General features: G+C 40.6%; 1 protein-coding gene across 1 annotated transcript in view; it reads left to right on the top strand.

The window, feature by feature from the left end:
* CCDC80 (coiled-coil domain containing 80) overlaps window positions 1-3,133 on the top strand; it is a 32,306-nt gene extending 29,173 nt beyond the window's left edge. The window contains exons 8-9 of the mRNA XM_045507170.2: window positions 1,459-1,539; window positions 2,628-3,133. Of these exons, the coding sequence (XP_045363126.1) occupies window positions 1,459-1,539; window positions 2,628-2,974 (428 nt within the window). The 3' untranslated portion in view covers window positions 2,975-3,133. The remainder of the gene's footprint in view (window positions 1-1,458; window positions 1,540-2,627) is intronic.
* The last annotated feature ends 10,998 nt before the right edge of the window (window positions 3,134-14,131 follow it).

Here is a 14,131-nt window from a genome sequence, read left to right as displayed (position 1 = left end):
AACTGTGCTTGATTTATAAAAGGTGGGGTGGTGGTATAAGTTTTAAAAAGCATTAACAGAGCCTGGGCCCTTGCTATGACCCAGTACTGTAAATTATAAATACATTTCAGTTTTAAGATGTGAAATAATAACTCAAAAGAAGGCAGAAAACAAGCTCATAACAGTAAGAACAATTAGAAAATTTGTGAATTTTTATTTACACCCCTATTGTCAAGGTTAATGCTTTATGGCTTTATATCAACATATGTAAGATTTGGTTGTGCCAGTATTCTTAAGCATAATTTAAATTATTCATAGCTACCAACAGTTCTGTATAAGACAGAAGTTCTTAAAGAATTTAATGACTCTCCACTATAAGAATATAAATAAAATTATGGTTTGTTAATCATTTTCTAAAGACATCTTTGCAGCAGCTATTAGGTGGGGTTTCATTCTATGTATCTGCAACACAGAACCTCAGTCAAACTCTTTTGTGATAGACAGGAAATGTGAGCAAGTCATGTTTTCCAGGAAAAATTAAATGTAGAACAGAAATGCTTCCCTTCTCTGGGAGAAGAGTAAAGGCCATAACAATTTTTTGGAATAGCATTTTGCCTGGATTTCAGCTTTTCCTTAAAAGAGCCTCCCATGGCTGCTTTCAGTTTTCTGCCCTGGACAATCAGCACCATCAACATTCATATTTATTGGTTCCAAGCTATTAGTGTGACTAGGCTGGGATTTTGTCTAAACCATGCAACCTTGACAGGATGAATCGACAGCCCCCTTGTCCTCCTGTGTTCTTTCTTCTGAATCCCCTCACGTGCGCTGCGTCTTCAAAAGAATTCCAACAAGCTACCAAGGCATGACTTTCTCTCCTTTCCTGAAACTTTAGCTGAGGGTGGGAAGCAAGCCGTGCCTGCCTGAGTGCTACCCCTTTGAGTCTTTTAAATAAGTGATAAGAACCTGTCCTTTAAACCCAGAGCCTTTTGTTTGAAAAAGCCTGAACGATTTCTTAAACAATCACGATGGCCGGGGTCTATGGTCTTTCTTCTGAGAGAAAGTTAAAAATTCTCCCCATGTTAACTGTTACAACTTCAGGCATGACTTTTTTTTTGGAGGGGGACACTAATGAGCTTAGATCATCTCAGATATTTTAAAGCTCCAATTGCTTTATTTTTGTTTTGTCATTTGACAGAGTGAGAATCCCAGTTTAAAGAGCGAATTCTTCTATTTTAACCTACAAAAACAAAACAAAACCACAGCTGACCCTGCTGTTAATCCTAAAATCTGCACTTGGTCTTTTTCAAGGTTTTATAAGTATTTAAATACTTTTTTAATAGAAAAACTTAAAAATGAATTATTTTACCTGATCAGGTTATGGTCTATGTTCTTTTTAAACTTAGAAAATTTTAACTTTCAGACGTCCAGTCTTTGGAAGGAGGACTTAACGAATTCTACGACTTTCCTTTTTTCTTTCAGGTCTGCGCCACATAACCATTTTGAAGCTTTTAGGTGTCGGAGAGGAAATAGGGGGCGTTTTAGAACTGTTTCCGATTAATGGTAAAGTATTGTTGCCTTAAAACAGTATGAACTATGATAAATTCAGTTAAATTGTATTAGGCTGTATGTAAGCAGCGGGTGTACCCCTCAGGTGAAGAAAGGTCACTAAATCCTCCGTTCTCACATGTGCGTGTGCATGTGTGTGTGTGTGTGTGTGCACAGGATGCGTGTAGCAGGAGGGGAAGTGGGGCACAAGCACTAATATTGTTTTTAACATAAACTCATTGCTAAGTGACAGCAAAAGTATCCATTTTCTTGATTGAAATCTGTAATTCTTTTTTGTCTGCATAGAGCTTTATCTGTTTGCAAAGCACTTTCATCTATATTATCTCATTTAATTCTCACAATAGTTTTATGAGGCACAAAGGTCATATCTCACTGATTCCCTTTCAACAGATGAGGACATAGACTGAGAGGCTCAGAGAAGCTAAAAGAAAATGACCTGTGACTAAAGGTTTCAGAAAGGAAGTCCAGTCCTTCCGTCCAAGACCAAGCTCTTTGCCTGAGATAATGTGTGTAAAGTCCCTGGCACAATGCTGGAGACAGCGGGCACCCAGGAAGTCTCAGCACCCTTTCCCCTCCCCTTTCTTCTTTTTACTAATCATAATAGTTTAAAAACATTCATCCAGCTCTTAGGTAATTGGTATTTCTCACCTTTGACAATGAAATAAGGTTTTTGTTATAAAGACAACAGCATCAAAAGGAAAACGGTAATTGCAAAGAAGAAACTAAGCTAATTGGAAATAAACTTAAAAATATTAACAATGTAATCTTTATTAGTGACAAATTTTAAAGAAATTAATCTTGCCAGGATTAAATGAAGGGACTGTTCTTACATTTTGTAATATTCCCATAAAGAGACATCATGTGCCCCAAAGTTTGACACTAACAATGTTGCATAATGGCAGGAACATTTAATTTCTAGTAGAAAAACCATCAAACTTTAATTGGATTTTTGAGCTAAAAAGAACAGATTCCTGGGCCCTCTCTCTATTCTCGTGAATACAGATTTCTGTTTCTTCTCACTTTGATGCTTTGCTGAGTGCTGCCTCTTTAATTCACTAACAACATTTCTAATCCTATTCTAGGGAGCTCTGTTGTGGAACGAGAAGACGTACCAGCCCATTTGGTGAAAGACATACGTAACTATTTTCAAGTGAGCCCAGAGTACTTCTCCATGCTTCTAGTCGGAAAAGATGGAAATGTGAAATCCTGGTATCCTTCCCCAATGTGGTCCATGGTGATTGTGTATGATTTAATTGATTCAATGCAACTCCGGAGACAGGAAATGGCCATTCAGCAGTCCCTGGGGATGCGCTGCCCAGAAGATGAGTATGCAGGCTATGGTTACCATAGTTACCACCAAGGATACCAGGATGGTTACCAGGATGACTACCGTCACCATGAGAGTTACCACCATGGATACCCTTACTGAACAGAAATATGTAACCTTAGCCCCAGCCAGTTTTCTCTGCAGCTCTTAAAGGCACATGTGGCCAGCTACGTAAAGGAGAGTTTTTCCACACTGCCTACATTCCCTGCCTTTTTCTTTCAGTGTTCTTCCAAGATTAAATAAATAGCAAACTTTTGCCTACTCATGAGTTGTTATTGAAGCTTTACATCATAAAGACATTTAAAAGAATAGTTTCTCTAACTGGTGGGGATCTGCTGCTGAATAATGGCATTGAAAATGGATATTTTCCTTTTCTTAACATGGTGGACATGATTTGGAATACAAAATTCTGTAGAATAAGTATTTATACCTCTCTTTTACTCTTTTTTAGTATTAATTGGTAAGTGAAAACTATGATTGTTAAAGGAAATTAAAGATCACAGCACAGAGGTTTTCAGATGAACAGCTGAGCAGATGAAACAGACACAGCAGCTGGTTTCTTTACCCTTTCTGACCTGTCAGTCTAAAAATGATTAAGATGACTCTACTTTATCCTGTGAGTTTCCTCGCTGAGGCTTGATACCACAGGAGTCCAGTGATTTTGGCTGCCAAAGCCAGGGGAAAGCCAGAGCTCAGCTTTGTTATCATAGCCACTTCCTGCTCTGCTTCTGTTATCTTTAGTGTCTGTTCAGAGAGAGAGCAGGGGGAAGGAACCTCTGAATCGCCACCAGAATCTGGCCCTGCAGCTAGAGGTGATCCCTTCAGCGTTCTGTTAGTTACCACGGAGTTCCCGGCAAGGGAAACCTGGGCTCCACACGCCGGGCTCCCGTCCTCACTGCTGGTGGGCTTTTCCCGTACTGGCACCTTGTAAAATAAAATGACCAAGAAAGGGATTACATTCAGGGGTTCGTTCTGTTTTCAAAGGAAAATGTTCCTAAATTAGAGTGGATAAAATTGTAGCTGGAGTGCAAAATGTAATCCTTGTCTGTGAAATAGAGCACTTATGTTTTACATATGGCATATAAACTAAATAGCCTCCTTTCCTCCCTCCCTCTTTCTCTTCATTCCTTCTTTCCTACCTTTCTTTTTTTCAGCAAACTGTAACCAAGTAACATTATTTTTATTATTTCATCTTCCAAAAATACTAATTAGATAGGAATAATAGAAAATTTACTTAGAGAATAATATTAATACATTTCTAGCTCCTGTACACAAAGGAAGACAATGCTTTTTCATAACCTGAGATAAGTTTTTCAAGCATATATGCTGATATTCTCATCAGCAATGCATCTGAACTCTCCTTCCTCTAATGAGTGGGCGAAGTTGTGGATAATCATTTGGAATTCTTTGGATAAGTCATAGCTCAGCAAAGGGGCTGAAACACACTCAGAGGAAGATGTTATTGGTGATGTGCTCAAATCCTATAATCTGGAAAAATACAGAGTAAATGTCGGCAAATGGGAGGACTGGAGATTTAGGTAACCTGAATCTGTCTTGGAGTGATATAGATCAGGTGGTTCGAAATCTGAGTATTGCTTTTCTACAAAAGCATTTCCTTCTAAAAACCAGCAACAACAACAACAAAAGGTAAGAAACAAATAAAATATGGTTTCTGAGAAAGATTATGGATTCATGGAATTTAGAAAGTGAAGCACCAGTTGAGTTAGGGAAATCTGGAAGACTCTGAAATGGACACAGCCTCACCGAAGTGACTGTTTTTCATGATTCCCTTCCATGAATTTCCAATAGTTGCTTTTCACCAGAGAAATCCCAGGGCTCTGAGGGGAGTACTAATTCAGCAGATAGGTCCTTCCCCTGCTACAGAGGCTGGCAGCCCAGGGGAGTCGGTGGAGCCCGGCTGGTCTCATTTTCTGGAATAGAGTTAACAATGAAGCTCACACCTTCTCAGCTCTGAGAGCCTTGAGGATAAAAGTAGCCTAGGATTAGGGTGAATGGTGGCCCCAGCTGACCCTGGCTGATGATCTCAGTACTCAGCACTGTATGGAGATTCCAGAAAAAGAGAAGCCTCTTAAAAAGAACCTCTGTCCTTTCTCTGCCACCACTAACTCCCGTTTCCCTGCCCATTGCTTTTCTTTCCCCCTTTCTCCTCCACGGCAGCTCTGTACTTAATGGTTTGGGGTGTGCAGATAGAGGGTGTGGTTGGTGAGTACTCTCAATGTCAAATGAAGCTCAGTGAAAATGCTGACTCCTTCTCTTTAGTCCTCTCAGAGTGGGTGCCAAGCTCCCAATGCCAGACTTTCCCCTTAGTTCTGAACATGTTATTAAGAATGTAAGAAATCAAGGTTGGGGTGGTGTTTCCTGGTGGTCTCAGCCTGTCCACGGTGGTGCTGTCAGCTAGGAACGCCTGGGGCCCTCACCTGGGTCTGTGCTACGTGGGGCAGCCCCTACAGGTGTTTCCCCTGTGGAGCCAGTGTTGTGGTCGGACCGGCCCTTGTGGTTCTTATGATCACCAGACACACTTCAGCAACAACCATGTTGACAAAAAAATTAATCAAGAGTTGATCTAAGAAAGAAATGGGAGCTTTTAGTTGAGCCAACCTGAGGAGTATAACCTGGGAGACAGTCTTTCAGAAAGCTCCAAGGGCTGTCCCATCCGTTAGAGATCAAAGCATGGTTATACAAGCCTTGGAGACAAAGGGTTATATGTCAAGTGATGATGCATTATTGACAGTTTACAGACCTACATATACAAAGCGAGCAGTGAGTCTTGGGTCATAGTGGTCCCTTACAAGATTAAGAAGGAAGATTATTTCCTAAGAAGTTGTGACCCTGGATGAGATTAAGAAGGAAGGTTATCTCCTAAGGAGGCTTGGTTAATACAGAAGCACAATACACACTAATGGGGAGGGACGCAGCCCAAATGGGAGAAGAAAATTTTACTTTAAAGGTTTTCTCATTTTGCCATAAAATACGAATTTTATTTCACCAACCATCAAGAATCTTTGTAAAAAAACAAGGTTCATTCCTCACAGGTCCTGGAGGATACACACAGCGAGGTTGCAGGTAGAGAGAGGAGAGAGCACAGACGGGGGAGAGAGCCTGCATTGGGGTTCAAGGTGGGGTGCCTAGGGTTTTGCGGGTTTGCTCTTTGTTGGTGAATTTAAAACATGAAAGTGGGATTAGAGCACCGGAAGGGGAAGTGGGGCCCCTCAAGCGGTCTGGTACCCCGGTCGCCCAGGGCTTTCCAATAGGGAACTCGTGGGGCTGCTGGATCTGTGACCATTGTGTAGCTGCCAATATGTTTATTCGATGTGAGTGTCTTTAAAATGGAGGCCTTGACAATCAAAAGCTTAATGTCAAGGCTGTAGTAACTGTCCTGTACGCTACAGTTAAAAAAGTAATTGTCAGGCACTTTACAGTGCATTTGGTGAGGGGCAAAGGGCCAGTTGTAACAGAGCTTGACGGTTGTTTTAAAAAGGCCGTGGAACCGGGGGAAACCATTCCTCCTTGCCCTGACCTGAGAGTCACCTGCCCTGTCTTAACTTCTGGGACTCCGTTCTCATCTCCAAGTGAGAGAGTAGGACTAGATATTTAAGTTTTCTCTAACTCTGTGACATTTATGAATCTTTCCTGGCCTTTAGGGAGTTGAATGTTAAGCTTAGAGACTTTCTATGATCCAATCAAGGTTAAATTCTCAGAGAACCCAGACTTCACCAGTTCCAAATTTTTATGGTAATAGGGAAAGAGATTAAGCAACTTGGCTGAATTCTTCCCAGCGCAGTGCACTGCTGCGGCTGAGATCCGAACGGGTCATCACCTCTAAAACACAGAAACCCTCATCATCGCCTTAACAGCCCAGCTAGAGCATCCAAGGAATTCAGGCTGGCCAGGACTGTGAGCTTCCTGAACATTTAGAGAGTTTCTTCAACAAGGCATATGCTTGTTCTTCAACACAAATTCCCTGATTTAGGGACCACACTCATCACCTGAAGTTTGGAAACGTGGGCAGTCCCCGCACAGACTTCAGAGACCTTAAATGTTAGTACTTCCTTCTAGAAAGCAAGAGTGGTCCTCCACCTTACAACCTGTGGGTTGATACATGTGCCAAGGGGGCTGGGTAAAGGGGTGGGATGATTTTAAACAACTAAAACTGATCCTGGGCAATATCTTCTTTGGCTTTCCTCCTCTCCCTTAAGCATCCCTTTCCTCCCTCCTGACCCTTTTCTCCTTTCCCAGGCCCCTCTCTCCTAACCAGCTGTAGCCCTCTTCTGACACACAGAGGGCTACAGCTGGTTAGGTGTAACCCCCAGGCTGAAGGTGCCACCCTTTCCAAGGACATCTACAGCACAGAAGGAGATCCTTGAAGGAGAGCAGTAGGGAGCAGCTTGGCAAATCATTTCTAAAAGATTGCTAATCCCTGGAAGCAAGACTCCCTTTCCTTCCCAAAAAAGTTAGAGGAAGAATAAACTCCTGGGGACTCCACCATCATTCTGTTCATCTTCTCTAGCCCTCTTTTCTACTTTTGGCTTGCTCCCTTTTCATGAACACTCTTTAGAGAGCCAAATTAGAACAGGGTAGGCAGAGGCAGGAATACGCCCAAATTGGGCAAGGCCTGATCAGGAATAGCTGAAAGTCTTCATGTGTGTAGAGAATCATCTAGTCATTCCAGTTCCTAAACCGAGATTCTAGTTTTCAAGTTATGCTCAAGCTATATGATGATTCAAACATTCATTGCCTTTATACTATTGTGTATGTACTCTGCTAGAACCCAGGAATATGAAACTGAAAAAGACATTTCCCAGTACAGATTAGTAGGGAACTGTCATGTATACAGTTAATTATAGGATAGTATATATAATCAGTGATGGGTCGTTTGGGGAGAAGGAGAGAGGGAGGGATGAATAGATGGAGCACAAGGGATTTTTAGGGCAATGAAATTATTCTGTATAAAATTATAGTGGTGGCACATGTCATTATGCATTTGTCAAAGCCCATAGAATGTACAACATCAAGAATGAACCCTAATGTAACCTATGGACATTGGTTGATAACAATGTGTCCATGTAGGTTAATCAGTTGTACCAAATATGCCACACTGATGAGGGATGTTGAGGATAGGGGAGTATATATGTGTGGGTGGGGAGGGCTATGTGGGAACTCTGTATTTTCTGCTCAATTCTGCTGTAAATCTGAAACGGCTCTAAAAAATTGTCTATTATTAAAAAAAATCAATGATGGGTCCTTACTGGGGGGAGGAGGTATAGGAGGAAGGGACCAGGGAGAGATGAGTGATGACAGCTCTTCAATCTTTTGGAGGCTACAGTGATTATGTTGCTCTTCCTGTCAGGCTCCACATGATTTGAGCAAGTACCTCGTGTTGAATCCATGCCCACCATGGTCAGTGGCTTTTGGATACTCACAGTGCAGGCACTGCTTCTCCTGGGAGCTTCTTACCTCTCCCAGATTTAGGAGTTGTCCATGGAAAGATGGTGGCACTCATGTTATTTCATTCATAAACACTACCCCTTTCCCTGAAATCAACCAAAATGAACAATAAATAGTGGATTTATGGATGAAATCTTGAAGATTGAACTAAGGAATAGCCTTAATCTCAAAGCATGGACTTTGAGTAATGTGCGTCTGTTTACCACCACCGTCTTGGGGAAATGGCACTAGGAAGGATCAGTAACACACTTGCAGCCTACTGCCCATGCAAGGACCAGCTGTGGCTGAGAGGCCAAAGATAAGTAACATGGCTATGCCCTTTTTTCCGCTGTCTGACCCATCTAACTTCCTAACTGAAGGAAGGAGGTTTGGAGATAAGGGTATACATATGGAAGACAGAGTTGGTTTGCAGCTAGACTGGAAAAGCTCTCTTGATGTTTGGGGGCATAATGGCATCTGGTTTTTAACTCTTGGCCACGTTAAGGGCAGTGGGATTTATGATGTGCTGTTTAAAGTTTGAAACTCCCCTAGGGATCCTCAGGGTTAATTTCTTTAATGATGGTTTCCAACTGGCCTAATAGATTACGTAAACACGGCTGATTACATGGCCAGAGAGGCATAAAAATCCTGGGAAATTCTACTCTGAGCTCTCCCAAAGTCAAGATTCCTCCCACAGGTCTTGGTGGTTCAAGCTGGAGACAGTGTGGTCTCTGAGTATAAATAAAGACCCCTGGGAGCTTAGGCAAGGGATCGCTCTTGGATCTGCAGTGTCTGCACTCTCCTTTTCTTGCTGCACCATATCCTTCTCCTTAAATAAAAGTCTTATGTGAGTGGGCTCTGTGGAGCCTGTGAGTCCTCCCTAATAAATCAACATGGGAAATCTTTGCAGTAGGGCAGTGTGTGTAAATCTTACATATAAAACCTTACAAAATAAGCAATATTAAAATATTTCATATAGTAAGTTACATGTATGTAACATGAAATATAAGAATGTATAGCATATAAGTACACAATATAAAAATTCTAGTAGCAAATTGCACTGTAGCTGTAGAGTGGAGTGTGCCTACTGCGCTGTAGAGAAGTGTGTGCTGCTTTCAAGGCACTTTGCTGAACCTGACTTCCTAGCAGGTTAGGAGGGGCTCAGCCTCAAACAGAGGAACAAACTCAGGTGATACCCCCTCCCCACAACAGGAGACAGTACCACCACTACCTTCATGGAACGTGTTCTCGAAGCAGGACTTTCAACCAAGAGAGGAAAAGTACACACCCGGGAAGTTCCCTCCTGGTAGTTTCCTATGGTCCTGCCTCCCTCCCACCTCCTCTAAGCAGCTTCTAACCTTTAGCAGAACTTCAAAGACAGCATTCAGGGTCCAGGAAAAGACCAACTGGGAAGGGGAGATTTTACCTACACCCTTTAGTGGCAAATATTGGGCCTGGCAACACTAAATGATAAAAAAGAGATCTCTGATGAAAAAAGGGTGACAAGAATTATTTTTCAGACGAGCTGCCATTTATATTAAACAGCTATAGAAAGTAATAAAAAGTGCAAAACTTCTTTGATCAATAATATGATTAGAAAAAGTTTGCAATTAGTAAATAGTTATTAGATGCTAAAAAAGTAAAAAATAAACAAAAACCTCAGGAAGTGTATCAGCCAAAAACACTTTCAGAAGAGAAAAGTCTATTTTTAAGACAGCTCCCAGCTCAGAGATGAACTGACATTAAAAAGTTATGAATGAGGAAGTTATGTCATGAACAAATAAAGTTTAATTAGCTGGGATAATTGGGATTACAAACTAAAAGGCAAACTATTAATTCCTGAAAGAAAAGGTGCATAATAAAACATTTTTAAAAGAACTTCCACATTTCATCATATCCGTGACAGCATCAAATCTCAGAGGCACCACTATTTTGTGTCCTTCTAAGAAACATAATTAAACATATTTTTTTTTCTAGTTTAGAATTTTTATTTCAAATTTGTTTAAAGAGCTTGTAAAGACCTTGTAGTTATCAGGTGGCATTCTCTGATTACATAAAAAGGGAAACTAGAAGTTAAAAAAATTAAGCTACTTCTAAAACATCTTCCCATTTCGGGCTAGAATCTCTTGAATCATTTTTTAATGCAGAATCCTAGGTGTCTGAGGTTCTCCAGACAGATTAGTCCTCTGCGCCATTGAGAGAACTGATGACGAGGAGGCAATTCCTTAAAAAATTCTCTGCTATCTCCATCATCTTCCGAGTTATTGGCACTCATTCTTTAAAATTTGATGCTGGCATGTTCTGTTCCTGATCTTACTTGGGGGTATCGATGAAAGATTTTCAGACAACAACCTCTTATCCTCTCCTCAAATGGCCCTTAAGTGGTTTGTTGATTGAAACTCCAAGAAGTTGTTGTGACCCAGACACGCCAAACACCTGCGTGTGCAAGCAGAGACAACGTCGTCATTACCGCCAGAAGGCAGCAGATATTGCAACATACCGTTGTTTAAAACATCCCAGTTTCAGAGATGGTCAGGTGGAAACACCTGCCTTAACATAGCTGCAATACAGTAGAGCAGACCTGGATGAAATTCTCAGAGCTTATTAAGAAAAACTGGGAGTTGGGAGGAAACGCAAAAACCTAAGTTCCTCATCTCTCAATGAAAAGAGTTGATGACCATATTTTAATTTTTGAGGTTGGAAGATTTATAAATAAGCTTCCAAATTTGCTTTTAAAAATGTAAAAGTAACTTAGCAATGAAACAGACTAGAAATGCAAGTTAAATAAATCTCAAACATGATAAGAAACTTTCAAACTGGTTCAAAATATCAAAGCAATACCAACTTTCTCAGAAAAGTTGTTGCATAAAGGATGAGTCAAACTACAATAATAAGTTCAGTAAAAATATGCAAATAACAAAAGGGGACAGATCTAATCTTTTAACCAAGTGTATAAAAACTAAAAGTTAACAGATGTATGAGTAAAATCCTCACTCATACTACCTTTGACTCAAAACAGAATTAGAAAATAATAATAATGATAATGCTGTATTTTATAGTCTTTAGGAATTGGCCTAAAATCTACTCACTCCCAGAAATTTTTCTACTAGTTATAATCATGTTCATTAACAAACAAGAAAGAAAATAAATGCATCTGAAGTAGGTAAGATGGAAAAAGAACAAAACAAACTTTAGAAAAATAAAACATGATAAACTTTAATAAAGTAAAAATTAATTAGAAACTGCTCATTAACTTATTTTTTAAAAACTAATAGAGATACCATTCATACACAAAATTAAAGATGAGAAAGAAAATAGAACTATAAAGAGGAAATTAAAAAGAATGATGAGAATATTCGTAAGTTCATAAATTTATTTCCTGTGCAAATAAATTTGGGTGCTAAAATTTTTAGCAAAATATAAATGATCAAGAGTGAACCAAAAAGAGGATGAGGAAGAGAGAATGTTGTGGGAAAAAACCATACTCCTCACAAAAGTGCCAAGCCTAGGCGATTTTATTGGTGAGTTCTTTCAAAGCTTCAGGGAACACATAAAGCTGACGTTTTAAAAATCTTTCCAGGGCATCAAGGCCTGTGGGAGTTGGCAGCCTGACTCACACCACATCCGTATGGGATTGTTAGGGACATGGGTTGATAAATCCCAGCAGGATTAAATGCATCACCAGCAGTGTCAGCAGGTTTCCGTTATCTTGGCAGACAGGATGGTGCTTGAAGCAAGGGAAATAGCAAGTGAGGACAGTTCTGCAGGTCTGTTAGGGAGTTTATCGTGATTCCATTTGAGCGAAATACCACTTTCTCACTAAATCCCTATTTGAATTGAAAATTTACTGGTTTTATAGCTTTATATTTGAATTGTGAATTTGTTTTGGTTTCTGTATAAAAACTACAAGCAAGAAGTTTGTGCTTCATAGTATGTCTGTATGCACTGAAATAATAGTCAAGTAGAAAAAGGGCCAACACTGAGATCAATGCAATTTTTTTTTCCTTTAAAAGAGGGATATATATATATACATAACTCAATTTCAGAAAGTTTGCTCTAGGCTTTAGAGAAGGAAAACAACTCTATTTCCTTTGGGTTTGACTTTCTCTGCCTCTTCTCCACACTAGGATAGTAGAGGAGTTCACAGGGAAAATCAGACAGGTTAAAGCAGGAGCTGCCAAGGAGGACCTGGGCGGTGTTAGGTGAAGGTCGGGCCTGTACAGGAGTGAAGGGATTCCCGGCAGCTCCACACGGTCTAACCCAGCTCATAAGCAACGGGGCTTCCATGTGGGGATTCAGATGCAAAAAGCCTTAGAGGTATAAACAAAGTAACTCTCCCCTAGGGACTTCTCTGCACACGGACCCTGAAAACCTGCGGCAGCAGGACGCAGCTGGCCAAGGATTTGGGATCCTGAATCAAAGCCATCTTTCCCTCTATAACCAACAGCCACATCCGGCTTCCCCTCAGGATTAGGTAGTGCTGGATGGAAGTCTGGTCCTTGGACCAGTGACAGAGCTGGAATCAGGTCACTGCAGGCCATGCTTGTGGTCCAACCAAAGGTTATTCAAAAACTCTGGAGGGAGCAGATTCAGTGCATTGGTTATAGGTCATAACCACTTAGAAGAGAATCTGGAAACAGGAAGGGACTTCAGAAATCACTCAGTCCAACTTCTGTATCAATGATGGGCTCTCTTCTAAAACGTCCCGCTGATACAGTCTCTCCTCAGCACTTCAGTGACAGGGAGTTTACTACCCCTCTCTACTACTCTTCAGGACGGCCATCTCCACTGTTGAAAAGCATTATTTGTTTGGAGAGCCTTCCTTATAAGGAAAGAACAACCATCACCCTTTAATTTTTTTTTTTTTAATGGAGGTACTGGGGATTGAACCCAAGACCTTGTGCATGCTAGGCAGGCCCTCTACCACTGAGCTACACTTGCCCCTCTCATCACCCTTTAATTTGTACTGTAGCTCAGTTCTTTAGAATAGGAAAGAAGTCCACTTCTTTTCCCACTTGGCAGTCACTCTTTTCCCCAGGTTATACCCTTGATCCAAGAGCACCTAAGAAGATAGGATACGGCTTCTAGACCTCTCACATTCCAGTTATTCTATTAAAACAGGAGTGCTCACAAAGTACAGTCGTCCCTTGGTATCTACAGGGGAACAGGTTCCAGGACCCTCCATGGATACTGACATCTGCATTTCCACGTCGGAGGATTCAGCTAACAGCTGATCCTGTAACACTGTATGTACTTACTGAAAAAATCTGCATGTAAGTGGACCTGCACCATTCAAACCTGTGTTGGGGGGTCAACTGTCTCCAGTGCATTCACGCCAGAACCTCACATTTTAGTTCCAGCTCCTTCTTTCTAATTAATTTGTAACACGAGTAAACCTTACTCTGGACAATAAATGCTTTTCTGAAAAGTAGGGTGAAAAAAGTAACCATAAATAGGAAAACCAATCTCCATGAACTAGTGGAATCTGCTGTATTCTGTAGGCAATACCTTTACAAATAATATTGTTGCAATTTTATGTTCCATAAGATAAGTATGTTTTGTATGCTGTATTTCTTAAAAGTGAGGTCTTCCTATAGCTGATTTTCTTTACCTTTAATGTGAATTGCCATAATAAAGTAATGTTATTCCTTATAACGCTGATGGGATGCCTATAATAAGGTGAAGAGTTTTGCTATTCTCAGCAGTCAAGGTCTACTGAAAGAGAACGTTTTGAAAGTTGTTTTGAGATTACATGTTTTGAAATTAAAAATACTCTGTACCCCACCTCACATGACAGAGTGGCAACACAAGATA

The sequence above is a fragment of the Camelus bactrianus genome, chromosome 1 (genome assembly GCF_048773025.1).
Source record: "Camelus bactrianus isolate YW-2024 breed Bactrian camel chromosome 1, ASM4877302v1, whole genome shotgun sequence".
Taxonomy (NCBI): Eukaryota; Metazoa; Chordata; class Mammalia; order Artiodactyla; family Camelidae; genus Camelus; species Camelus bactrianus.
The sequence above is the reverse complement of the archived record's forward strand: the minus strand, read 5'-3'. Positions and strand labels throughout refer to the sequence as shown.